At 43.1% G+C, this 27866-nt stretch overlaps 1 protein-coding gene across 1 annotated transcript; it reads left to right on the plus strand.

Moving 5' to 3' along the window:
* Positions 1-483: 483 nt before the first annotated feature.
* LOC137036179 (membrane-spanning 4-domains subfamily A member 5-like) lies at positions 484-8793 on the plus strand. Its single transcript, XM_067410217.1, has 5 exons — positions 484-645; positions 889-996; positions 1083-1139; positions 1298-1411; positions 8614-8793. Exons 1-5 carry the CDS (start codon positions 484-486, stop codon positions 8791-8793), a joined length of 621 nt encoding a protein of 206 aa, XP_067266318.1.
* The last annotated feature ends 19073 nt before the right edge of the window (positions 8794-27866 follow it).

A 27866-nucleotide genomic window follows, 5' to 3' on the forward strand; every position in this document is an offset into this window, starting at 1 on the left:
TTGCAAAGTTACACAGTAGAATGTCTAAAGTGGTCTGTCGAAATACAGTGTTACCGAATGTTTTGACTAATATTATATTTTTATTTACTCCATTTAAATGTTTTGTAATTTATTTGGGTATTAGTCTACAAAAAAACATAATAATATAGCCTATTTCAAAATCAAATTAAATACAATGTAAAATTTGATCTCTGACCTTTAAGAAAAGTGAATTCCAAAGGCATCCTTCTCAATCAAAAAGAATGCATACATGTAAATTAACTATTTATCTTTGACAATCAAATGATTATGATATGAATATGATTCTGAAAGGCAATGATTTCACAGTTTTTTTGAAACCGAAAAAAAAAAATCTATTATAAGCATATCTATTGTCCTCTTTAAATAGCCATAATTTCTCTGGTTCATATATATTTCTTAATGAACTTGAATAAGATTATAAGGACATGCTTATTACAGGTGAAATCCAGAACTGTTCTTAGAATGGAAACTATCGAGGTCATCTCAACCGACAAAGCTACAGTTTTCATCCAAGTGAATCCACAGGCGGATCAAGACAGCACTATTTTTGTTGATGGACAGAAGGCCACAAGTCACAATGCGGCTCTTAAAGTATTTTTCAAAGCACAACCAAAGGCATTAGGGGTAATGTATTTAATGATGAATTAGAATTATATGGTTTTAATAATATTCTTAATATTTAATTTATTCTAGGTAATTTAAAATGAAGGAAATCTCTTGTCATATGCCTCCAAGTGTAAAGATATGTGTTTTAAGTTTTGACTCTAGTACATTAAACATCAATAGCTTCTGTTTTTTCTGTATCCATTCCAAACATGCGTATTATGCCATCATTAATAAAACACCTGACCTTTATCTGCCATCTAGACTGTCCAGATAATGATTGGAGTGGTGATCTTCTTTCTTGGTTTTCTACTCACCATCAGTTACCCTGATATTGTTATTAGTGGAATAATCTACTGTGGATCTTTCATTGTAAGTTTCACTTAATGGTTTTGCTTTACTTCCCTTTTAATTTTAATTTCCAGAATGAACTTTATCATGTCCTGTGTTTCTCTCAGTACATCATTGCTGGATCTCTGTCTGTTGCTGCACAGAATAAAATCAATCTGTGTGTGGTACGTACATTTCACACACTGATTTTAGCACATTATAACTTTTCTTTTGCCATATTGTTTCTAATGTATTTCCAAACTGTTATCAGTTATGACTGCACACTTTAAATCATTTTGGATTTCAAGTAATTTCCTGAAACTAACATATTGTTTTATTGTAGGTGAAAGCCTTTCTTGTAATGAATGTGATCAGTGCTATAACTGCAGGACTCACCATTATTCTGCTGTCTATAGTATTAATAATATCAGTGGGGCATCCAAGGTTATATCCTGAGGTATTACATGCACAATGTGCAAAAAAAAAAAAAATTCTGCCATTTACACTCCTTCATATATTTTCAAAGCTGCATGAATTTATTTCTTCCATAAAACACAAATACAGAACAAAAATACTGAAATCTGTACTCTTTAACATACAATTATAATGGCTTTAAAAGTATCATAAAAGCATATGATTTGTGCACTATATTCCCAGCCATATGATAGCTTTGTTTGATGAAGGCATGTTCATGAGAGCTCATGACATATGTAGCAATGTCCTATTTATGAAGCTCATGACTTTGACTGATCTGTCATTTAACAAATGTATCATTTCAAAAGAAATGTTTTGGTTTGTGTCTTTGATGTTTGAATGCTCCAGTTCCATTCACTGTAACTGCATGGAAAACAAAAATATAAGCATATATTCTTAAATATATATCCTGATTATTGACACACTCACATAATTAGCTCAAAATGATCCCTGCTTCAATATATTTTTCAGAAACTCACTCAATATAGATATGTTATTTCTGAAACTACGTTCATAAATGGGCATGTTGAATGTTTTGCAGAGTTTGCGGATCACTGTAATATTGCTGGTGTTCACCATTCCTCAGTTCATCATCTCCATCTGTATCTCAGTTTTTGCCTGCAAAGCGACCTGCGACAGAGACTCTACAGTGGTCAATGTTTTATTAAACTAGGTCAATGATTTAGCAGAGGTGATGCTATTAGTGCTACTACATGCTTTGCAATCAGTTTTATCAGAACAATCAATGGTTATTTTAATTTAGATAGACTTTTTTGTTGAAATAGCAGAATGTAAAGGAAATATAAAGCATCCATAATATTTCATAGTAAGCTGCCTTTAATCTTAGTGCACATCATAGTGTGTGAAATAGATATAGGAACTGTAAGCCAATCACAACATGCTTCATTGTAAACTACAGCCTTTATTTTACTTCTAGACTACTTTTTCATTGAACAAAGACAGTTCAGCCTGTAAAATGTTTATTGTCTGTGGTTCTTGTGAGCAGAGAGTATTTTGTGCATTAACATGTCTTATCTGTTAATTTCATTTCAAGAGATATGTGCATATTTTATAATTATTGGAAAAGTGAACTAATTATGCTTCTGCATCAGGCATGTTTTGTCCTGCATGTTCATTTCATGACTGACTTGGACAAAGATTGTATTTGTTAACCAAGATTCTGAATGATTATATCTTAGATTCATCAGAGACCAGCACAGTGATTGACATACTGTGAGAATTGAAATAAAATATTGTTATTGTTGTCACAAAAAACATGCACTTTTGTGTCTTTTTTGTCTTTTATACATTACTGTCAGTTATTGGCTACGGTGGTCTGCTTGTGTCAGATAAAGCAATCCATCCTCAGTACGGCTGATGAGCAAAACCATAGCTAGCAGAATGGAAAGGAAATGAAGAAACCACAAACTGCCTTTCACCTCATTGGTGTGAAACTAAGAAATTCAGCTATAGTTGTCTGACACTGACATTATTTATCATTACATCTAAATTATCATTCATTATTATACATTTTATAAGTTAAGCCTAGTTTATATTTATTAAAGGAAAAGCTTAAACTAAAAAACATTTTTAGTAATGTTTTAATGCTCCAGTGAACTTCTCATGTTACACTTATCGCTCATAAATTATACTATAGTTTTGTTGAGTTATATTGATAATAATTAAATGCAAAGTCATAGAAAGAGACAATTTCTTCCCCCTCCCAAAGTCTTTATTCATCTCCACCTTTCTCCAAGTATATATACACATATATTTAAAAGCCATTTGAAGTCCATCAACATAATATACATATAACACAAACACAAGCTCCTCCTCAGTGGTTCTTCTCAGTCTACACACACAAAGATACACCATAAGAGCAATCAAACTTTAATTTCAGGTAAAATATTTCATGCATCAATTAACATTTATGATTAAAAATAATAATAATAATAATTATTATTATTTACACACATTGATATACAACAATTAAATGAACCATAATCTTTTGACCTTTGTGGTTCTTCACACCAAAACATGATTGTTTTGGTGCAAATTGTTGTTTATTTATTGTTTTTCTTTGGTGCATAAAATTCCATTTGAATGTTTTGAGTTTTGTTTGGAAATTTGGCTACAAAACACTATTATTATAGACCATAACTTTTACAAAATATACATTTTAAATTCTGATAACAGACTCTTCAAAAAGAGGACAAAGAAAAGGCAATTTTATTTATATAACACATTTCATACACAATGGTAATTCAAAATTTTGCTGATTGTTTTTAAAGCTCTTAATGGACAAGCACCATCCTATATCTTGGATCTTATTTATTTGAACTCAGCTCCTAGGTCCCTCAGATCTGCCAATAAAGCTCTCTTGCATGTTCCACGGTCACGTCTAAAATCGAAAGGTGACAGAGCCTTTGCTCCACAGTTATGGAATCGGCTGCCACCTGACATTTAGAGTGCTTCCTCTATCTTTGTTTTTAAATCTAGACTTAAGACCTATTTTCATTCCTTAGCCTTTCCCGACTATTAAATTATGGATTAGTAATTGTTTTCTTTGTTAATTTAATTTTATTTAATTTTATATTTTATTGTATTTTATGATTGTTTTGTACAGCACTTTGGTCAGTGTAAGCTGAATTTAAATGCGCTCTATAAATACAATTTACTTACTAAAAATGGAGTGGAATGCATTCTTATGAAACTGAAAATGAAAATAAAACAGAAATAAAAAAAAAGATGACATATAAAAGATTGATATAAATAATATTACATTTAAATTGCATTATCTTACTTTAAATTACATTTAAAGTAAGATATGCCATCGCAATTGTTTAGATCATAGTTCCCAAACTGGGGTACGTGAGGTGACAGAGGGGGTATGTGAACAAAATGCTGATTTTGCTGTTCATTTAATTCTTCACTACCTTAAAATAAAATAAAACCGATCATGTATTTTCTAACAGGCACAATATGCCATGTGACATCCAATCAAAATACCACATCTTTTGCGGTCAAATCTGACAGAGTCCATTTCCACATGCAGCGCGCATATGGGTGCATTATATGGTTGCGTGCGGAGTCTGCTGCCAAATCTGCAACTGCAAATCGTGCTACATACAGTCGTTCTGTACCTGCAGATTTAGCACAGCATGAAGAACAACAGCCTGGCACAAAACGGGCATAAATATCAATTTAAGATTCAAACTCTTGATACAAAACACAGCCTACCTTTTGTGAGTTCTTGTTTTTAAAGGTGCCCTAGAACTTTTTTTTAAAATATGTAATATAAGTCTAAGGAGTCCCCTAAATGTGTCTGTGAAGTTTCAGCTCAAAATACCCCATAGATTTTTTTTTAATCAATTTTTTTAACTGCCTATTTTGGGGCATAATTAGAAACGAGCCGATTTCAGGTTGTGGCCCCTTTAAATCGCACGTTCTCCGCCCCCAGAGCTCGCGCTTGCCTTAAACAGTGCATAAACAAAGTTTACACAGCTAATATAACCCTCAAAATGGATCTTTACAAAGTGTTCGTCATGCATACTGAATGCATGCGTCGGATTATGTGAGTATTGTATTTATTTGGGTGTTTACATTTGATATTGAATGAGTTTGAGGCTGTGCTCTGTGGCTAACTGGCTAACACTACACTGTTGGAGAGATTTATAAAGAATGAAGTTGTGTTTATGAATTATACAGACTGCAAGTGTTTAATAATGAAAATAGTGACGGCTCTTGTCTCCGTGAATACAGTAAGAAACGATGGTAACTTTAACCACATTTAACAGTACATTAGCAACATGCTAACGAAACATTTAGAAAGACAGTTTACAAATATCACTAAAAATATCATGTTATCATGGATCATGTCAGTTATTATTGCTCCATCTGCCATTTTTCGCTGTTTTCCTTGCTTGCTTACCTAGTCTGATTATTCAGCAGTGCACATCCAGACGTTCTGCCCTTGCGTAATGCCTTGATCATGGGCTGGCATATGCAAATATTGGGGGTGTACATCCCGACTGTTACGTAACAGTCGGTATTATGTTGAGATTCACCTGTTTTCCGGAGGTCTTTTAAACAAATTAGATTTATATAAGGAGGAAACAATGAAGTTTGAAACTCAGCGTATGTCTTTTCCATGTACTGAACTCTTGTTATTTAACTATGCCAAGATAAATTCAATTTTTAATTCTAGGGCACCTTTAATGTTGATAACATTATATGAGCAAGAATGCAAATCCAAATATCCACACAACAGTTCAACAAACAAAGGGGTAATATTAAGTGTTATTCTTCACAGTATTGTCAGTATTTGCTCTATTTTGCAACGAAAACAACAGCAGGATTACAACACAGCGGTGTTTCGAGAATGAATCTGCAACTTTGAACGAATTGTTCGTGAAAGTCATGATTCAATGATTCATTCATAAATACACTTGCTTCTTTGAATGAATGACTCAATGACTCATGCATTAAGACAGTGACTTACCGCCGATCTACTGCCGGTTTTAGTATTTAAAATAATCACTTTTCACATTTTTAGCATTGCATATTTCTCTATTGAACATTTTTTAATTTAAAACATTTGTTCTGCACTATGTTCCACCACTTTAAAACAAACAGATTTGTTGTTTGTTTTGTTTTCAAATTCAAGAGATTATAAGTTAGATGCAGTTTTTTTTTGTGTTCACTTCGAATGATCTTCAACTTTGATTGATCTGTTGATCTGTTGAAAGCAGTTATTTTGAGTTAGATGCATAAATGTTCTCCTCCTATTCAAATTTTACATTGAGGGGTGCATACAACATATTTGCCCACATATTTTTAAGAAAAAAAACAAAAACCTGGGGAAAATAAATGCAGAACATGTTCACATAGGACACTATTAACAGTACTATATGCATGAAACCATTCAGAAAAATTTGGGCACAAATGGGTTAATGTTGCACTGTAAACCCTAATGTTGTCTTTACTTAAAGGGATAGTTCACCCAAAAATGAAAATTTGATGTTTATCTGCTTACCCCCAGCGCATCCAAGATGTAGGTGTCTTTGTTTCTTCAGTAGAACACAAATGCTGATTTTTAACTGCAACCGCTGCCGTCTGTCAGTGGTATAATGCAAGTCAGCGGGAACTTGGACTATAAGAGTAAATAAAACTTGCTTAGACAAATCCAAATTAAACCCTGCGGCTCGTGACGACACATTGATGTCTTAAGACACGAAACGATCGGTTTGTGCGAGAAACCGAACAGTATTTATATCATTTTTTTACCTCTAATACACCACTATGTCCAACTGCATTCATCACTCGATTCGTTTGGTCTGATCGCGCTCTGACAGCGGCAGTGATGTCTCGCGCATATACTTCAATGAGAGCGAGACATCACTGCCGTTGTCAGAGCGCGATCAGACCAAACGAATCGAGTGATGAATGCAGTTGGACATAGTGGTGTATTAGAGGTAAAAAATGATATAAATACTGTTCGGTTTCTCGCACAAACCGATCGTTTCGTGTCTTAGGACATCAATGTGTCGTCACGAGCTGCAGGGTTTAATTTGGACTTGCCTAAGCAAGTTTTATTTACTGTTATTGTAGAAGTTCCCATCCACTAGCATTATTTGACTGACAGACAGCAACGGTTGGAGTTAAAAATCATCATTTGTGTTCTACTGAAGAAACAAAGACACCTACATCTTGGATGCTCTGGGGGTAAGCAGATAAACATCAAATTTTCATTTTTGGGTGAACTATCCCTTTAAACAATCAAGTACTGTTGACTAAACATTACTTAAAATTTTGCATTTTGGCCCTGTCACTTAAAAATATGAGTTGATTTAACTTCTTTACTTTCAAAATGCATAAACTTAAGATTTCAAGTGATGTGAGCTCAAAATCATGATTAATCCTTTGAAAAAAAATAGGTAATTTTCACAAATGTAGTCTTCTTGACTGTAAAATTATAATACCATGTGCAACTTTTGTGCAAGGTCTTTTCTCTCTTTTTTTATCAGACAACAAATGGCTTCAATTACAATTATTGACCATAATGGGAATAAATATACTTATTTTTATTTGGGGAAAAAACTTTTCAAAGTGGATTAACTTTAATACGTATTACAAGTGTTTTTGTGACAATGGGTTGTACAGTTTTCACTCAAAAGCCTTTTGTATGCACGTACATTTCTGTAACATTAATATACACATTAACACACATACACGGAACATGATAAAATGCGTGAAAGAGTTCCTCACAGCCTCCTCCCATGTTTCATCAAAAATCATCCTAATCGCCTCATTCTGTTATCGATATGGTTTTGTAGGTTTCTTTTTATTTCATGCGATCAGAAACGTGCCGCACACCATTTCTATGTTCAAATTTTTCCCACTTTCCTCCGAAAGCGGCTGTCATTTGCAGATGGACAGCGTAAAATTACTTTAATACAGCTGTATATTTCCGACAAGCACATGATGTGTACAATTGGGACAATTTTAATGATTTTGATAGTGCAAACGGTTGAAGAAAATACACCTTGTTTGTATGTGTGTGCGACCACACACATTCAGTTTCATAAATTTGCTTAATCTGTTCTTGCTCTAATGTGATTGGCCATGCAAGGAGTTCTGCCTAGCAACAAGAGAACTAATGCACTGATTGGTGGATCACAAAATTGGTCCTGACCTTTTGGCCTGGTCTGTTCAGTTGCTGGCTGCTGACACCAAATTTCAAGACTGAAGTTTTTCTTCGTGTGCTATGTTCGGTGAGTAAAATTATGTAGATATAAAGTTATTTTGTGTGAATCTTTTTAAGAATGAAATATCTCTATTTAAATCCTTGTGGTATGTTTCTATAATAAAAGACAACGCAGCCATAATTACAATATTTCCCGGTAAAATATTGCCAGCGTAGCCATCAAGTACGTTAACGATATGGATTTGTGATGGTATGATAACTGAGATATCAAATGATTCTTTGTTTGATTTGTAATACTGAAACATTTTAGTTAATACACTTTATTATAGTTCCCTTTCAGTCGGTCACGTTCGACGTACGTCAGTAGTGACCGACGAATTGGGATATCGCAAGAGAGCCCCTATCAGCTTCGAGAAAACTAAAACAAGCCAATGGACATTGGCGTGCGATATTTGCATAACGCACCCCTCCCCTAACAGGTGGATATAAAAGGGGAGGGAGATGCAATCGCACTCTGTCTTTCGCTTCGGAGCCAAGCTTTGGTGTCCTACAAGCTGGAGAAGATCTTCAAAACAAGCAGCATCTCTTACCGTGTTTGGCGCTACGACACTGCAGCGAGTCCGAGAGCTTCGGGATCCGGGCAGGAACAACGGCTGTGAGACAGCGTTCCGCTGTAATTCCAAGTGTTTGGTTTGCGATTTGGCCGGGTCCCTTGTGTGTGTGTATACACACTCTTGTAACACTCCCTGTGTGTCTCATTCACAAAAGAGCTGTGATTTCCCCCTTCTACCAGACTTCACAGACGAACCCTGCATCTTGAAAGATGTCATTTCGTCTGTGCGCTACTGGATGTGGTCGTTCCCTGGTCCCTGCTGATGGGCACAATCGCTGTATCACGTGTTTGGGCGTTCAGCACGCTGAGGCAGCGTTTGTAGATGGTTCATGTTCTCATTGTGGGAACATGACTATCGCGGTGCTGAGGTCGAGACTCTTGTTCCTTGGTTCTCAGGGAGCGGGGGTGCCCTCCCCTATGCCCCGTGCGACCGTTTTCTCTGGCTCCGGTCGGAGTGACGGTTCGTCGGCGTGTAGGCGGCGTGTAGGCAGGCCGCCTCTTCAGCACCGCAGCCGGTGGTGTTACCATCGTGCCGTGCCGGGCCCTCTTCGGAGCGTGCGGTGCTGTCCTTCGGTGCACCTGCAGAGGATCAGATGTCGATCATGGCATCGGAAGGCGCGCATGAGTCCTCGGGAGAAGATGACTCGGCTGAGCCCCCGTCTCAAGGATCCTGAGTTGACGGCTGTGCTTTCCCGGGCAGCCGAGAAGGTCGGGCTCGTGTGGAACCCTCCACCATGTCCCGGTCCGTCTCGGCTTGATGATTGGTACCTCGGGGCGGGTCGCGCTGGTCCTCAGCGTCCCGCTCCGATGCCTTTCTTCCCGGAGGTGCACGATGAGGTGACCAGGTCTTGGCGGACGCCGTATAGTGTTCGTTCGAGACCAGGTCCCTCGTCCGCCTTCACCACCCTGGATGGCGGAGAGGCTAAAGGCTATACGGGGATCCCTCCAGTCGAGCGGTCTGTAGCGATGCAGTTGTGCCCTACGGCCGCCGGCTGGCGTGGTGAACCACGCCTTCCGTCCCGGGCCTGTAAGTTCTCTTCCTCTCTGACGGAGAAGGCTTACAGAGCTTGTGGGCAGGCCGCCTCCGCCCTGCATGCCATGGCCCTTTTGCAAGTATACCAAGCAAAAGCGTTATCGGAAATGCCGCAGGGTGGTCTTGACCAACATCTGCTGGGGGAGTTGCGTGCTGCCACCGACCTCGCTCTCCGGGCGACTAAGGTGACGGCATGCTCCGTTGGTCAAGCGATGGCTACTCTTGTAGTCCAGCAGCGCCATCTATGGCTAAACCTGGCAGACATGAGGGAGACCAATAAATATCGGTTCCTGGACTCCCCCGTGTCCCAGGCTGGCCTATTCGGCGACGCAGTGGAGAGCTTCGCCCAACAGTTCTCTGCTGCCCAGAAGCAGGCTGAGGCAATCAAACATGTCCTGCCCTGCCGGCCAGCTGCTGCCTCCACCCCGCCGGCGGCGCAACCTCAGCCTGCTCGTCGCCGAGGGCGCCCGCCCGCGTCGTCCTCCGCCCGCCCGCGTCGTCCTCCGCCCCTGCTAAGTTGGCCAAGCAGCAGCCTCCACCAGCCAAACAGCAGGGAGCCGGCAGCGGACGGAGCGCCCAGCCTGCTCAAGCCAAGCCAGGTGGCAAGAGGTAGAGGAAGTCGCGATCCTGAGACGGGCGACCTGGAGGAGGAAGTTGCAGCTCTTCGGGGGAGGATTCCATCATCTCCCCCACTCCCGGGGGAGGGCCGGGAGAAATTTGTTGTGTCTGTCCCGCCGCTGGCTCTCCGGGGTCCAGCGGTACCCACTTTTTCACAGAAAGAGCTGTTTCCTTTCCTTCCTCCAGGTCACAAGAGGGCACGGTTGTCAGGACCCGGGGTTCTGCCTCGGTGTCTGCAGCCCCCTCTCAATTTGCCAGTGGGTGGCAGTCTGATGGTGCAGGCTGTACCACGTGTACCGTCTCCCATCTGTACTGTCACCCTGCAGAGTCTGACTCCACTTCGGGCCGCTGTGCTGTCCGAGTCGAGCCTCAGCACTCTGCCTCGCTGCCCCACTCCCGGTGCGCCTGTGGTGCCTTTGGTCCCGCTGGTTCGGTGTCTGGAAGCCTGGCTAGCGCTCCCCAGCCCGTCCCGCTGACTCATTCATACAACAAGGCTCGGCTATGCGATTCAGTTCGCCCGGCGTCCCCCAGTGTTCAGAGGTGTCCACTACACTCAGGTGTCACTGGACAGCGCTCCTGTTCTTTGGGCGGAGATTGCTGTCCTCCTGGCGAAGGATGCAATCGAGCCGGTCCCTCCAGCCGATATGAAGTCAGGGTTCTACAGTCCCTACTTCATTGTACCGAAGAAAGGAGGTGGGTTACGGCCAATCTTGGATTTGCGAGTCCTGAATCGGTCCCTTCACAGGCTGCCGTTCAAGATGATGACGCAGAAACGCATTTTCGACTGCATCCGTCCCCAAGATTGGTTTGCAGCGATAGACCTGAAGGACGCATACTTTCATGTCTCGATTCTGCCTCGTCACAGACCCTTTCTACGGTTTGCGTTCGAGGGTCGGGCATATCAGTACAAAGTCCTGCCCTTCGGGCTGGCCCTGTCCCCCCGCGTCTTTACGAAGGTTGCGGAGGTGGCCATTGTTCCCCTCAAGGAACAAGGCGTTCGTATTGTCAACTATCTCGACAACTGGCTCATTCTAGCCAGCTCGCGAGAGCAGTTGTGCGAACACAGGGACATGGTGTTGGCACACCTCAGCCGGTTGGGTCTTCGGGTCAACTGGGACAAGAGTAAACTCTCCCCCGGGCAGAGGATCTCTTATCTCGGTATGGAACTGGACTCGGTCGCTCAGACTGCACGACTCACCGAGGAGCGCGTCCAGTCAGTGTTGAACTGCCTGAGTATGCTCAAGTGCAGGACAGCGGCCCCACTGAAAATGTTTCAGAGGCTCCTGAGGCATATGGCATCTGCAGCCGCAGTCATGCCGCTCGGATTGCTTCATATGAGGCCGCTTCAACACTGGCTCCACGGCCGTGTAACGATTATTAATCAATTTATGGGTGGAATATGAATATAATAATTCATAAGGTTTTATGAATTATTATGCACATACCGACCCAAAGGGGAATTAAACATATATTGTGAATCAATTACAACGAATTATAATTGATTATATATGTGATTAGTTCAGGTTCAATAATTATTTAGAGAAACTACCAGCTCGTCCAGCAAACCGCTGCTTCTCATAGAATATTATGAACGGAGTTATTCTCTGGCCATGAGAATAACTTGCTATTATAGCATCAAAGCATAAAACGATCGAAAAACGTTAAAGTGACTTGGTCTTCAGTTGAAAGAACAAACAGAACAATCGAGTGTGAATAACGTTTTAATATATGCAAACTACGAATACAGAGGTTATACGTCTAAATATATATACAAGAATATACACACATATGTACAAGAGTGGAAGTAGAGAAGGAAAGAGAGAAGGCAAGTAGCAAACTTACAAAACAGTCCTTGAAGCCAGTACGGAAATCAGTTTCATCATCTAAGATTGAGAAACGGCAATATACTTGCATTGGTTGTGCGTGTCGAATTTCAGTTTAGCGCTGGTGCAGTTCGTTGGCTTCTTCCGTTCCGCGGGAAGGTTTGAACTGAAGACTTGAGAGTGAGTTTCGCTGGAAGATGGCGGTCCCGAAGATGAGCGCGATGGCAGCGCGTGGTCACCGGAGACGTCCGGGAGAGACGTGCATGAGGTGCTCGTGAGACAATCGGGAGACAAAGGGGGAAGGTGTGTGTCGTTGTTTTTATGGAAACCCAAGCTAACACACCTCCTGAATTGTAGCGGCCAATAGATGCGCAGCACTATTTGGCGGGCAAAGTTCCTTTGTTTGGTCTCCTAGCTGAATTTGCATACTTAATGACTATCAGATCGGATTTCGAGATGGAGTACGTTCTTCACAGTATCATTAAACACATAGAAAAATGCATTTGTCAGCTATGTGACATATCTCAGTGAATAGCTCGAGTCCGGAGCTTTACGGAGAGATCAAACTCGATACATCAGAAATGCATATAAAAGAAGTTATGGTTTACAGACAAAAATTCCATCATTAAAATGCACACTAGCACAAATACACTCATTTAAACACTAGGAAACATGCATACGCTTCAAAATACAGGATGGGTATATGGTGGCATAGTTGTATTTTACATATACAGTCAAAAATGTATGTTTGTGTGTTTCTGTACGTGTCTGTGTGTGTGTTTTTGTGTGTGCCTGTGTGTGTGGGTGTTGGAATGTGATCTGGTCAGTCTCTGGGGGGGTGCTCCTTTTGAAGTCTCCAAAGTTGGGAAGTTGGAGTTTTCTGTTTTACTTCGGAGGGTAACAAAGGTGTCAAGTGGGCTCATCTTCTCCAGTCTCTTCGGGGCCGAGCTGAGATTTACAACACAGTCCAGCATGCTAAAAGTGTTCTGAACATTCCAAAGTTTGTTGATTATCCTGATACGTGGGCATATGCTACAGCCGGGTCCCGAGATGGGCGTGGCAACACGGCACGTTCCGTGTTCCTGTGACACTGAGCTGCCGCCGTGCCCTCACTCGATGGTCAGACCCCTCGTTCCTGGGCAGGAGTTCCCCTCGAACAGGTGTCCAGGCATGCTGTGGTTCACACAGACACCTCGACCTCAGGGTGGGGTGCCACGTACAATGGGCATGCAGCTTCAGGTCTATGGACGGGACCTCAGCTGCATTGGCATATGAATTGCCTCGAGTTGCTGGCAGTTCGTCTTGCTCTGGGCCGCTTCAGGGAGCTGCTGACAGGCAAGCACGTTCTAGTCCGTTCAGACAACATCGCGACCGTGGCATACATCAACCATCAGGGTGGTCTACGCTCCTGCCGCATGTTGCAACTCACCCGCCATCTCTTGTTATGGAGTCAGAAGCATCTGAGGTCGCTTCATGCCATTCATGTCCCAGGTGTGCTCAACCGTGCAGCCGACGAGCTCTCACGGCAGCCTCCACTTGCGGGCGAATGGAGACTCCATCCCCAGGTGGTCCAACTGATATGGCAGTACTTCGGCGAGGCTCAGATAGATCTGTTTACCTCCCAGGAGAATGCTCAGTGCCAGTGGTTCTATTCCCTGACCGCAGGTACTCTCGGCACGGATGCTCTGGCACACAGTTGGCCCCGGGGTCTTCGCAAGTATGCGTTTCCCCCAGTGAGCCTTCTTGCACAGCTCCTGTGCAAAGTCAGAGAGGACGGGGAGCAGGTCGTGCTGGTGGCCCCTTATTGGCCCACCCGGACGTGGTTTTTGGACCTAATGCTCCTCACGACAGCCCCTCCTTGGCCGATTCCTCTGAGGAAGGACCTTCTGACTCAGAGAGGGGGCACCCTGTGGCACCCGCGTCCCGACCTGTGGAACCTCCACGTGTGGTCCCTGGACGGGATGCGGAGGTTCTAAGTGATCTCCCGCAAGCGGTCGTAGACACTATCACTTCCGCTAGAGCTCCTTCCACTAGGAACCTCTATGCGTTGAAGTGGAACCTGTTCGTTGAGTGGTGTTCTTCTCTCCAAGAAGACCCCCGATCATGCTCGGTCAGATCTGTGCTTTCCTTCCTGCAAGAGGGGTTGGAGTGAAGGCTGTCTCCCTCCACCCTCAAAGTGTATGTTGCCGTCATTGCCGCACATCACGATGCAGTTGATGGAAAGTCCTTGGGGAAGCACGATCTGATCGTCAGGTTCCTGAGGGGGGCAAGGAGACTGAATCCGCCTCGCCCGCCCTCCATACCCTCTTGGGATCTCACCTTAGTTCTTTCATCGCTTCGGCGTCTTTCCTTCGAGCCTTTGCAATCAGTCGAGTTAAAAGTACTGTCCCTTAAGACCGTCCTCCTGGTTGCATTGGCCTCGCTCAAGAGGGTAGGGGAACTGCACGCATTTTCGGTCGACGAATCGTGCCTGGAATTCAGGCCTGGGGATTCTCACGTCATCCTGAGACCCTGGCCTGGATATGTGCCCAAGGTTCCTACCACTCCCTTCAGAGATCAGGTAGTGAACCTGCAAGCACTGCCTTCGGAGGAGGCAGACCCAGCCCTGCGCGTTTACGTGGATAGAACTCGAAGCTTCAGGACCTCAGATCAGCTCTTTGTCTGTTACGGAGGCCAGCAGAAGGGGAAGGCTGTCTCCAAGCAGAGGATGGCCCACTGGATAGTGGATGCCATCGCCCTGGCTTACGATTCCCAGGGCGTGCCTTGCCCGTTCGGGTTGAGAGCCCACTCCACCAGAGGGGTGGCCTCTTCCTGGGTGCTGGCTCATGGCGCCTCGCTGACAGATATCTGTAGAACTGCGGGCTGGGCGACACCCAACACGTTTGCTAGATTTTATAGCTTATGCGTGGAACCGGTTTCTTCCCGTGTACTCGCTTCCACTAGCCGGTAGACGCGTTGAACCTGTTCTATGTGTCGGCTTGCAATGCCATTCCCGCCCGGATACGTGCATCTTTGACTCCAGTCGTGTTCCTCGCTCGGTGAACCCTGTCGAGTTCCTCCGCCTCCCCATTGCGGAGTGTCTGATGCCAGACCAACATCCATCTCGATGTTGTCTGTTGGTTGGGTTCCATATGTTGCAATCCCTCTACATGAGTGATTCCATATGTGTATTGTCCACGGTTACTCCCTACGGTGAGCCCGTGCCTTTCCCTTAGCAGAGCTTCTGCTGTCACCTGTCAGATGAGTCTCCCCCTACTCAGGTGGAGCCATCCCAGGGACTCATATGCGTTCTGCCCTCCGGGCCAGTCCATATGTTTCCACATAAATTCCTTCCCCACTGGGTGGGTAGTGGCTCCGCAGCGTCCCCTACGGGTTCGCTTCCCCAGTGTAGTATAGTTTACTTAGTGGGTATATCGGAACAGCAGTAGACTTCCCGGCGTAAGCTCGCCCTCTTCTCCGTCCCCTTGGTGCGACGGGCAGCTAGAGCCTGCGCTGGGCACTGGAAGGGGTTTCGTAACTGTGGCGTTTTATTTGGGATCCCAATTCGTCGGTCACTACTGACGTACGTCGAACGTGACTGACTGAAAGGGAACATCTCGGTTACGTATGTAACCCTCGTTCCCTGAAGGAGGGAACGGAGACGTACGTCCCGTCGCCACAGTTTCTGTACCCTCGCTGCAGTGCGGACACCAGTTGTCTCCTCAGCGAAAAACAGAGTGCGACTGCATCTCCCTCCCCTTTTATATCCACCTGTTAGGGGAGGGGTGCGTTATGCAAATATCGCATGCCAATGTCCATTGGCTTGTTTTAGTTTTCTCGAAGCTGGGGCTCTCTTGCGATATCCCAATTCGTTGGTCACTACTGACGTACGTCTCCGTTCCCTCCTTCAGGGAACGAGGGTTACATATGTAACCGAGACGTTTAAATTTGTTTTTCTGTGGGAAACGACATGGCAACCACTTTTGAGATAAGTTAACGTTATTTTTTTCCCCCGCTCAAACTTTGCCAACCTCGCCATTAATACGTTAATGATAGTACTTTGAGACGGGAGCTTAAACAGCTGGTGCGCCGACAACCAAATTCCACTTTGTTAGAGGTACGGAGTGAAGCTCTTCGATGGGAGCAGGAAGGGATGCCGGGCGGTGCGAGGGCCCGAAGTTTATCTGTCCCATTGGCACATGGAATTCAGTATGGTGTTCATGGAGATTCACGGGTGGGGGCTCGTAGCTCGCATCAAACATCTGAATTGGGTGAGTTGAGAGAAATGCTGAAAGTACAGCAAGGGCAGTTAAATCGCCTCACGCAAAGTTTCGCCCGATTGCAAGGTCCAGAAATGCGTAGTCGAGTTCCTCGTAATGGGTCTATAATTTGTAGGCGGTGTCAAAGGCCAGGTCATTTCGCTCGAGAGTGTGATGGGGAGCGGGTACCCCAGCGCACTTCGCATTCCGTCGTACCTTTTGCTGGGGGCGAGCAGTCTTCTACTCCTGCGCACTCGGAAAACTAGTGCCCACCGGGCTGCAGAGCCACAGCTCGGTTGGGGATTATATCGGCTCTGATTTGTCAAAAGGTCTTGTTTCAGCGTCTCGCTTAATGTCATCTTGTCCTCATCTTGTTGCCTCTGTAGGTGGAGTGCCAGTGCCCTGTTTGGTTGACACAGGCTCCATGGTCTCCACGATTACAGAAAGCTGTTTTTTGCGGCATTTTGAACCTTGGGGTCAGGAGCGACTTAGGTCATGTCAGTGGTTACAGCTTCGTGCCGCCAACGGTCTTTCCATTCCCTATCTTGGTTATATGGAGCTGGATATTGAGCTCTGTGGCCAAGTTATTTCAAATTGTGGGGTGCTTGTTGTCAAAGATCCTCCTGGTGGCTTGTGTGATCAGATTCCGGGGGTTCTCGGAATGAATGTTTTGAAACGATGCTACCAGGAGCTCTTTGGACAACATGGCCCCGCTCTTTTTGATCTGCCAGATGTGTCAAAAGCTCCGCACTTTGTATCTCAGGCTTTACAACATTGCTCTGATGTGAACACTATAACTAGTGTAAGTCGCATTGGTAGGGTTCGGGTTCGGGGCCGTAGGCCTTGTCGCATTCCAGGGGGCATGCTCAAGTTTGTTCCTGCAACTTGCTCCAACGAATATTCTAGTGGAGTTGTACTTTTTGAGCCTCCTGAGGCCGGCTTGCCTGTTGGGTTGTTGTCCTCACCGGCAGTAGTTCAGGTTAACCAGGGGATGGCTTATATACCTGTGATTAATGTTGGTGTGACTGATGTCATGCTTTATCCTCGTTCCCCGATTGGCACATTGAGTAGTGTTTAGTAGTGGTGAGTTTGCCCACAGGTGTGACCGAGGTCCAGCCAGTCGTGGCTGTTGTGGGTGCCCAGAATGCAGAAGTGGGACTTACTGTACAGGAGCAAGTTGAAGCAGTGGATCTGTCGAGTCTGTTAGAAGGAGAACAGAGGCAGGTAAGGGCTTTACTCTATAAGTTTCAGTCAGTATTCTCTGCCCAGGAGGGTGACTTGGGTTGCACAAATTTAATTTCTCATGACATTCCTTTGGTAGATGAGACTCCTATTCGACAGCGTTTCCGGCGGATACCCCCTTCAGAGTATGAGGTAGTAAAGGCCCATATAAATCAGTTACTCGAGGCTAAAATCATTCGAGAAAGCTGTAGTCCGTATGCTTCACCAATCGTGTTGGTTAAAAAGAAAGACGGTAGTCTGCGCATGTGCGTTGACTACCATCAACTTAATGCCAAAACTAGGAAAGATGCGTTTCCTCTGCCCCGAATTGACGAGTCCCTTGATTCCCTGGGTGGTGCCTGTTGGTTTTCGACCCTTGATTTGGCCAGTGGGTATAACCAGGTCCCAGTCACGGAGAAAGATCGGTTTAAGACTGCTTTTTGCACACCTTTCGGACTCTTTGAGTGGAACCATATGCCCTTTGGCCTATGCAATCTCCCAGGCACCTTTCAGAGGTTAATGGAGCGGCTGTTCGGGGATCAACAGTGTCAATCCTTGCTTCTGTACCTGGATGATGTGGTAGTATTTTCTAACTCTGTAGATCAACATTTGGAGCGCTTGGAGGTAGTCCTGAGTCGGTTAGAACGTGAAGGACTTAAGGTTAAATTAAGCAAGTGCGCGTTTTTCCAAAGAGAGGTAAAGTATTTGGGCCACGTCATATCTGCTGAAGGGGTATCGACCGACCCTGCAAAGATTGAGGCTGTGGCTGACTGGCGGCGGCCATCTAATGTGGCAGAGTTACGTTCATTTCTGGGTTTCACCAGTTATTATCGCCGTTTGTGGAGGGGTTTGCCAAGTTGGCGGGCCCCCTGCATAAGTTGGTGGCGTTGTGTGCTGGTTTGGGACCCAGAAAGCGAGCCGATCAGGGGTTTTCTGAGGCTTGGACAGAGCAGTGTCAGGTGAGCTTTGAGGGATTGAAGGATAGGCTCTCTTCTGCCCCAGTGTTAGCATATGCAGATTTCTCCAGGCCCTTTATATTAGAGGTGGATGCTAGCCATAGCGGGTTGGGCGCAGTACTCTCGCAAGAGCAAGGAGGTAAGGTGTGCCCTATTGCTTATGCTAGCCATGGTCTTAGGCCCACTGAGCGCAACATGACCAACTATAGTTCCATGAAATTGGAATTTGTTGCGCTCAAGTGGGCCATGACCGAGAAATTTAGGGAGTACCTGCTGGGTCAGAAGTGCATTGTCTATACGGATAACAATCCCCTTAGCCACCTGACATCGGCTAAACTGGGAGCTACCGAACAACGTTGGGCTGCCCAGTTGGCCGCCTTCGATTTTGAGATCCGTTATCGTTCTGGAAGGTGCAACCGGAACGCTGATGCCCTCTCCAGACAGAATCAGTTTTGTCAGGAGATGCAGGAGAGTTTCTTACCAGGGACTGTTATTCCAGCAGTGGTGAGGCAGGCAGTGGAGGTAGAACCGGTAGTACAGGTGAACCAAGCAGTTGTTACGGCATTCCCCAGTTTCTCTTCTGAGGATCTGAGTTCACTACAGGAGGCAGATCCTGATATTGGGAGGGTTTTGGCATTTTGGGAGCAGGGGTTATTTCCCAGTTTTGCAGCACGCCAGCAGCTTCCCAAGTCTGTTCTGACATTGCTTCGGCAATGGGACCGTCTTTTGAAAAAGGATGGTGTCCTTTATCGCCGTGTGTCACGCCCTGATGGAGGTGAGGAAATGTTTCAGTTGATTTTGCCTGTGTCATTGAAGCATGACGTATTGACTCAGTTGCATCAACACCATGGACATCAGGGCATTGAGCGCACTACGGAGTTGATACGTCAGCGGTGTTATTGGCCAGGGATGTCAGCAGAGGTGGCACAGTGGTGTAGGGAATGTGAGAGATGTCAACTGGCTAAAGATACCCAACCACTTGCTCGGGGTTTTATGGGTCATGTTTTAGCTTCCAAGCCAAATGAGATCTTGGCTGTGGATTTTACGATGCTTGAGCCTTCTTGTTCCGGACATGAGAATGTTTTAGTTTTAACAGATGTGTTCAGTAAGTATACACTGGCTGTCCCGACTAGAGATCAGCGGGCTGAGACGGTAGTACAGGTTTTGGTTACAGAGTGTTTTTTCCGGTTCGGGGTCCCAGGTCGTATCCACTCTGACCAGGGGCGGAATTTTGAGTCGGCCCTTATGAAACAACTCTGTAGGTTTTATGGGATTGAAAAATCTCGTACCACACCCTATCATCCAGCTGGCAACGGCCAGTGCGAGCGGTTCAATCGAACACTTCATAATCTTCTGCGCACATTGCCTGTTTCCAGAAAAAGGGATTGGGCTGCTTGCCTTCCGCAGGTCTTGTTCTGTTACAACACCACTCCTCACCAGGCCACAGGTGAGTCTCCGTACTTCCTTATGTTTGGCCAGGAACCTAGGCTCCCTGTTGATTTCCTTTTGGGTAGGGTCCAGGAACCTGGTGAGGGTGGTATTCATGTGTGGATTGTAGAGCATCGAGCCAGGATGCATGTGGCCTTTGAGGGGGCATGGGAGCGTTTGAAGGCTGCTGCTGAACGCCGTAAGCAACGGCACGACCAGCATGTTCGTGATGCACCACTGAGGGAGGGTCAACTGGTTTATCTCCGCGATCATAGCGTGAGAGGCCGTCATAAAATCCAGGACCTGTGGAGCTCAGTGGTGTATCAGGTTGTGCGAGCACCAAAAGATGGTGGGTCTGTATATGCTGTTGCACCCGTGGATGATCTGGGTAAGATCCGGCATGTGCACCGCTCATTGATGAAGACACGAATCCAACGAGATTCTTCAACTGTTGTTCGCCTGGACAGCCCCCCCGTTGGAACGCTGTCTTCATCTGGTGATTCAGAGGAGCTGGACCTTTGGGTGGCTGTTCCAAATGCTTTTCAGGTCGGGTTAGGTCAAGCCATGGCACCACAGCCTGCAGTGTCAGCTAGGTATCAGTCATCAGTGTCCTCGGTAACACAAGAACCAGTACAATCTTCTTTGGAGGTGGCAGGACCCTCTGTAGTGCCTGTGCCTTCTGTAAGTGGTGAGTTGGTGGGTGATGTTGATCTGGGCCTCATGGGTGCGTCTGCTTTTCTTCCCTCGGATCCGCCTAGGGATGGCGTTGTAGTTGTGCGAAGGACGAGGCGAGCCACAGTGGGGCAACATTCTAATGTCCATCATCTTCCTCGAGCAGTGGAGAATGTAAGGGATGTGGTATGTGTTCCGGGGTCTATATCTAGCATCACTTCTGGGTTGTTTAGGCCATGGGACTAATGCTAGGTGAGTTTATGATTTATCGTCGGGGCGACGACACAAAAATGGGGGGTAAAATGTAGTGATGTTTGTGACGTGTCTGAAACGTCACCATCATTAAATACGTGGCCAATTAGGTACCGCTCCACTTTTGTTTATAAGTTCGTTGTTCATGCCCCCTGGATTGCGTCTTGGTCGAAAGCCCGCCCCTCTTTGTTTCCTTTCACTGTTGTGGATCGCAGAGGTACGTGTTTTTAGCAATGTAGCTTTGTTGTTGGATTCGAATGCTATGCTGTGATATCATGCAATCTTTATTTTAGTGTGACGTTGGTCCGCCAAGGCTGTGTGTGTGTGTGGTGTACTGCTTACCCCCAGGTAAGTTTTAATGTGGTACAGTCGCGGTGTTGTGGAAAGTTTTGTTTGAGTTACCTACAGTTATGCGTTTTAGCGCGGTGTGTTTACAGGGTGCCCACCTGTGCGTCAGGGCAGCACAATAGCCAGGTCGGAGCGCCAGCTGTTGATCGACCTAACTAAAGGAGCTACCATATGACTTTATGAGTGTGTGTGTGTATGGTTGTGAGTGTCACATCGTCTAATAAGGTGAGTAACTTGTTCCTCTCTTGCAAATCATTGTATGCTTTAAGTTGAGTGTAATAAACATTTATGTTTAGGGTCCTCGTTAAGGCATTGCATCACGCTTCCTCTCTCGCTCTCTCTCTCTCCAACCCGCGCTCTGGACCGCGCTGCTGCTTTGGGTCACTGACACCTCTGGTCCAGCGGTTAAGTGGGCTAGATATTTGTTTTCTTTGTTTCTCTTTTTGTGGTTATTATTTTTGGTTCGGCTTATTTGTTCTTTTTGTATTTATTTATTTTCTTTTTTTGTATTACTGTCACCAACTCTCAGTTTGTGATTTTGACTGTGTGATAACAGTCATTATTTATTGGAGTGAGTTACCGCTATGCGGTATTCATGATCTCGAGCAATCTTGAGCCGTGATCAGTTCTGAGTTTGTGATCTTTGTCGTGACAGTATACGTTGTTTTCTGTCTGTAATATTTGTATTTTTATTTGTACCCTTATATTGTTTGAGTATTGTAAGGTTTTTTTTGTGTTGTTTTATATTTGTTTCATATATTGATTTTGACTTTGCTTATGTTGGTTTGGTTTATTTTGTATGGTGATTTTGTTTTTCTTTCTTTTTGTGTTTTCCAGGAGCTGAGTATTCCTTGGGAGCGGGCTGGTGTTGGGTTGCACAGGCTTCACTTCGACAAGGATTGTCACTTATTGCTGTGTCACTATTTTTGGTCATTATTTGCAGTGAATTTTGTGGATGTGATTCTGATTGGCGGGATTTCTTTTGTGCACTGAGTGCGCCATACTAGCCCGCTTCTCATAAAAGGAAGCCTCAGCCCCTACATCAAGTAATTTCATATTTGTCTTTTTTTCTTTTTCTCATTCGACTAAGACCATCTAAATGCTATGTTTGGGATTTTAAATTTTGTAAACCCTTTTAACTTTAATAAAGAAAAATAACTGTTTAAACGGAAACTCACGCCTCCTGCCTTTGCTAAGTGGAACGTATTTGCATGTTCTTTTGGTTATTTTCCCGTTATTTCGGGGTGGCGTAGTCACTACTAAACAGCCACTTGCTACATAAATAAAATTGAAATCGCTATATGGCTTAGTGATTATGAAAATGTCGTGATGTGTGACTGACTGACAAGCGCGAGTCTGGAGAAACAGGCGTTTATTTATTTATTCTCAGTGTTCAGAAACGTAGCTTATATGTGTTGCGTTATTGTGTTAATACTAACTTAAAGTACCTAATTATGTTACATAGCCTACTTATTTTGTATGAAAACTAGCACATTAGTTACCTATATGCATTTAAAAGTACCGTTGTCTCAGTGCTGCGCAAGCTCTCTCATAAACACAAACGCGCGCGCGAGCACAGAGTGGGAAGATCATTGTAAAATGAAAGTTGCCATGCTTGGTTTAAAATTTCTTCTTGCTTGTGTTTTTTTTTGTCAGAAAACATTCTGAATTATCCATCAGTGTTTTTACGATTCGTTAAACGACGGACGCTTTAGTTAACACAACACTGCCCTCGTTATATCGGACTAACTTCTATTCTTGAATACTCTATGCGTTTTGCTCAATATTTAGTGAATTCTTGTCTTGTTTATAATTCAAAGACAGCATGTTACAAATAGAAACCCTTTTTTCTGTGGGATTTAGTATCATATTTGAATATTGGAATAATAAATTATTAGTATTTTAAGTAAACTCAATGTTTTTACTGTTTTCTAAGGGTTTCTCTTTCTAAGGTAAACCTGTATAAAAGATTGTCAGGTTAGTTGTATGTAAATATAGCCTACTTGAAATTGCAAACAAAACATTCTAGTCTATGTTAAATATATAAATACGACTCACTTGTGGTTGTCGGTTTTTTATTTTGTCAAATTAAAACAAATTTGTCAAAAAAAAACACAACCGTGTCCTGTCCTGTCACACTGGTACTCGAAAAAATTTTCCAAGGTTGGCAGGTCTGAATAAGTGCTTTTGAAGAAAGTGATCTAATATTTAACAACCCAAGCTTTATCATTTGTTTATCATTATTATCTTTATTTTTTATTTGTTGAACATCAATTAAATTTTTACCATTAAATGGGTTTGGAAGTTTTTTGTTTTTACTAATTCGGGGTACAGACACAGTCTCTATGTGATAATATCTAGGTGTGAGAGTTTCTATGTGTTGGGAATTATCTGACTTCTGTAACGTGAGGCAGCTAGCAGATGGTCGGTTTAGCCAGTCTGTCTGCTTCCTGTCCTGGGCCCCAGTTTGTCATATTTCAGCTCTAAGACTATGTGCCATATTACTAGAGAGAAGAGCAGCACCATCCCGGGACGGATGAATACCATCTCTTTTCAACAGGTCAGGTCTGCCCCAAAAACTTTTCCAATTGTCTATGAAACCTATATTATTCTGCGGACACCACTTAGACAGCCACCCATTGAGTGATGATAATCTGCTAACTATCTCATCACTCCTACGAACAGGAAGAGGGCCAGAACAAATTACTTCTCCTGACATTGTACTTGTGAGTTCACACACCTCTTTAATGTTAATTTTAGTGATCTCCGACTGGTGAAGTCGAACATCATTTGTGCCGACGTAAATAATAATTTTAGAATATTTACGATTAGCATTAGCCAGCACTTTTAAATTTGCTTTGATGTCAGGTGCTCTGGCTCCCGGCAAACATGTGACTATGGTGGCTGGTGTCTCTATTTTCACGTTCCATGTAATAGAATCGCCAATAACTAGGGCACTTTCAACAGGATTCTCAGTGGATGCGTCACTGAGTGGGAAGAACCTGTTTGATGTTCTTATTGGAACGGAAGAGTGACCGCCTCACCGTTACCCAAGTGCCCTGCTGCGCGGGCTCTACAGCCGGAACCGAACAATGTACAGAGTTCACTAAGCTAGTCGCATCCAAAACAGTATCTGAAGCCCTTGCATTCTTACTATCCTCGATTAAAGTTTGGATGCGTGTCTCTAATTCTGAGATTCTCTCTGTCAGAATGACTATTTCCCTACATTTATGACATGTAAATCCCTCGTCGCTGACAGAGAGAGCTATGCTAAACATGTTGCAAATGGAACAGGACACAATTCTGGGAGAGGATGACATGACTCACCATGTTTGTAGAATGATCCGAGTTACCACAGCTCTTTGATGAACGCATTGAGAAAGGGGCGCGCGAGAGACTGATGACAAGTTAACAAGCTAGCAAGATGCAAACACGTTGTAACAGTGATTTAGATTCAAAGATTACAAGCTAGCGACGTCAGATTAATGTGGTAGGCAATAATAATAATATAAGCAACAATGAATAAAAGTAAGAGATTCAAAACAAAGCTATACAGAGTTGCAGACGCAAACCACTCTGAGCAGCGAGGCAGACAAGAGCAATCGAGAGGCAGACAGGAGCAATCAAGTCTCTCAATTATCTTTATAATCGATATGGAACTTAATAGGTAACCACCCAAAACCAAAACAACAAATACAGATGAACCCTGACAATCGGATGATTTCAGAAGACTTGGAGGATAGTGAACTAGTTGTATGTACCAGTTTTTTATCCTTTTATGGTGCTTTTTGCCTTTCTGAAGTGTGAAAGTTCCAGTTATCATGCAGGTTTTAGAATAAAAGAGGGTGGGTAAATGATGACAGAATTTAATTTTGTGAGCTTGATATACATCCTGATTTTTGAGACATACCCTGATTATCAGAATGATATCTGCTTATAGTGTAATGTAACTTATAAACTCACTTAATACAATTGCTGGGATGTTGTTTTCATGGTCACTGTGATTTTACCAAGTAAGACATGTTCCTAGATCAACATTTTGTTGATTCTGGAACAACATTCCTGTCCAAAAATTTAGTCCTAACCCTATTCCTACCCCTAAAACTAATCCTACACATAACTTATCCCTAAAATCTGAGGGGGAAAATATGTGAATAACACTGATGTAGAAGCACCTAACCCTGGTTGCAAGCCTAAACTTGACATAAATGGTAAACTTGTCACTCAAATCTGAGTGGTTGATTGGAATATTGGTGAAATCTCTTGCAGTTCACAAAGCTTACGTTACATCCTACACCTTCCCTGTTCAACTTGAGCCGGGGACACACCTAACGATTAGCTGAAACATTCTAAGACTGAACTGAACACACTTACTGATTGTTTCCTTCGACTGGAGCTAATTTTAATCATTGACAGTTGTAGAATATCACAAATGTTTATGACTCTGACCGCCACTACACAACACACTGAACGATTTGAGAGTCACAATGGGCATATAACTGTGCATGAGATCTTGAACATGGATGTAAACAGACACCTAGCGCTCTTCATCTGCAGTTATATTTGTGCGGAAAATAATGAAAAAAGAGGAAAAACATGCAGGATATGGGTGAGATCCTGGCTGGAGAGGCAACATGGACTTTGTTCTCTACAGAGAGAATTTGAGGTGAGTAAACTTTGTTAAATTAATCTATTTTTAGAACTTGCACTCCGGTGGTGTCGGCTGTTGTTAAGCAACAATAGGCTGCGATCCTCATGAAGACAAGGAAGTGGGCTTATTCGACTTGAAACGGCACTGTAGAGACTATTAAAGTACCACAGAAGTGCCGTTTCAGCAAAGACATGTAACGTTATCAGCAAATTGTTATGAACAGATGCCACCTCTGGATGAGGCAGTAAGATGTTTGTATGCTTTTGATTTGCATTTAACTTACTTTTTGGTTTTGAATATACGTTTGTATGGATTACTGTTATCTTTTTAAAGGTGAAACCTAGAAGTCCCTCAGTTTCCAGTTCAGGATGGGGGCCAGCACTGTATCCAAGATTGTTGCAGAGACTTGTGAAGCTCTACACCATGTTTTAAAAGAAGATTATCTGAAGGTACTTATTTGTATAATTACAAATCTTTCACATTTTGATTGGTATGTCAAACATTCAGGCTGATATATTACATTCTTATTTATTTGTATTACAGTTTCAGACAGGTGCCATTTTCCCTGACAGTTTAAAAGATAAAATATATTTCAGTGTTTGCATTAAAAAGTAGGTATATATTTATATTTAACTACATTTTACATGCTTTATTATGGTTACCAACTGGGAAGTATTAGGTTTCAACTAGGATTACTGGTTATAAAATATATGGTAACACTTAACAATAAGGTTCATTAGTTAATTACATTAGTTAACATGAATTAATAATGAACTGCACTTCTACAGCATTTATTAATCTTTGTTAATGTTAATTTCAACATTTACTAATAGATTATTAAAATCTTGTTAACATTAGTTAATGCACTGTGAACTAACATGAACAATGAACAACTGTATTTTCATTAACTAACATTAATGAAGACTAGTAAATACAGTAACAAATGTATTGCTCATGGTTAGTTCATGTTAGTTAATACATTACAATAAGGTTCATTAGTTAAATATTAGTTAAAGTGTTACCAAATATACATTGTGTATATACAATATACATAAGGTAATATTTTAAATTATTTTCACTGTACATTTAACTTCCTGTCTAGGATTAGTAAAATTGGTTAAAGGGCTAGTTCACCCAAAGTCCTTCATTCATCTTCAGAACACAAATTAAAATATTTTTGATGAAATCCAGTGGCTTAGTGAGGCCTCTATAGACAGTAATGCCACTGAACTTCTCAAGATCCAGGAAGGTACTCAAAACATATTTAAAACGATTCATGTGAGTTCAGTCATTAGATTTCATCAAAAATATCTTAATTTGTGTTCCGAAGATGAATGAAGGTCTTACGGGTGTAGAACGATATAAGGGTGAGAAATAAATGATATTATTTTCATTTTTGGGTGAAATAACCCTTTAAGTTTAGGGGTAGCGCCTGAATAAACCAAATGCAAAGCTGACCAATGTGAATACAAAAAGTTGTTTATTGACAGGGTGCAACAATGGATAAATGCAAGTAAGTTATACAGCAGATAGACAGTTCATGAATGATGGTTGGTGGATAACTTCTGCTTTCATCTTTACCAGGTTTTGTGACGATAGAACAGGTAACCGAAGGAGTGGGGAAAGAACAAATATCAATCCAAGCACTATGAGAATACGGTAATATCTTTCCACAGGAATCAGGCATGAAGAAGACAAAGGTGATCACTGGAGCGACAAATGAGAATGACATGAGATCAGAGTGGGAGTAATGAAGACTTACTAGCTGAAACTTCATGGTAAGTAGAGCAGGTAAGCAGTCATACTGGCAAGTTCTCTGATCTATAATATAAATATAGATTAGTGGGTGAGTCACGGAATCTAGTTTTAGTGTGTCTAA

This window comes from Chanodichthys erythropterus, chromosome 14 (assembly GCF_024489055.1).
Source record: "Chanodichthys erythropterus isolate Z2021 chromosome 14, ASM2448905v1, whole genome shotgun sequence".
NCBI classification, from domain to species: Eukaryota; Metazoa; Chordata; class Actinopteri; order Cypriniformes; family Xenocyprididae; genus Chanodichthys; species Chanodichthys erythropterus.

What these genes read in the sequence shown, in the direction of transcription:
- LOC137036179 (XM_067410217.1), top strand. Translation starts at nt 484, where the DNA reads ATGGAAACTATCGAGGTCATCTCAACCGACAAAGCTACAGTTTTCATC. An exon ending in TCTACTGTGGATCTTTCATT is followed by an intron (nt 997 to 1,082) that starts GTAAGTTTCACT and finishes TGTTTCTCTCAG; the next exon opens with TACATCATTGCTGGATCTCT. An exon ending in ATAAAATCAATCTGTGTGTG is followed by an intron (nt 1,140 to 1,297) that starts GTACGTACATTT and finishes GTTTTATTGTAG; the next exon opens with GTGAAAGCCTTTCTTGTAAT.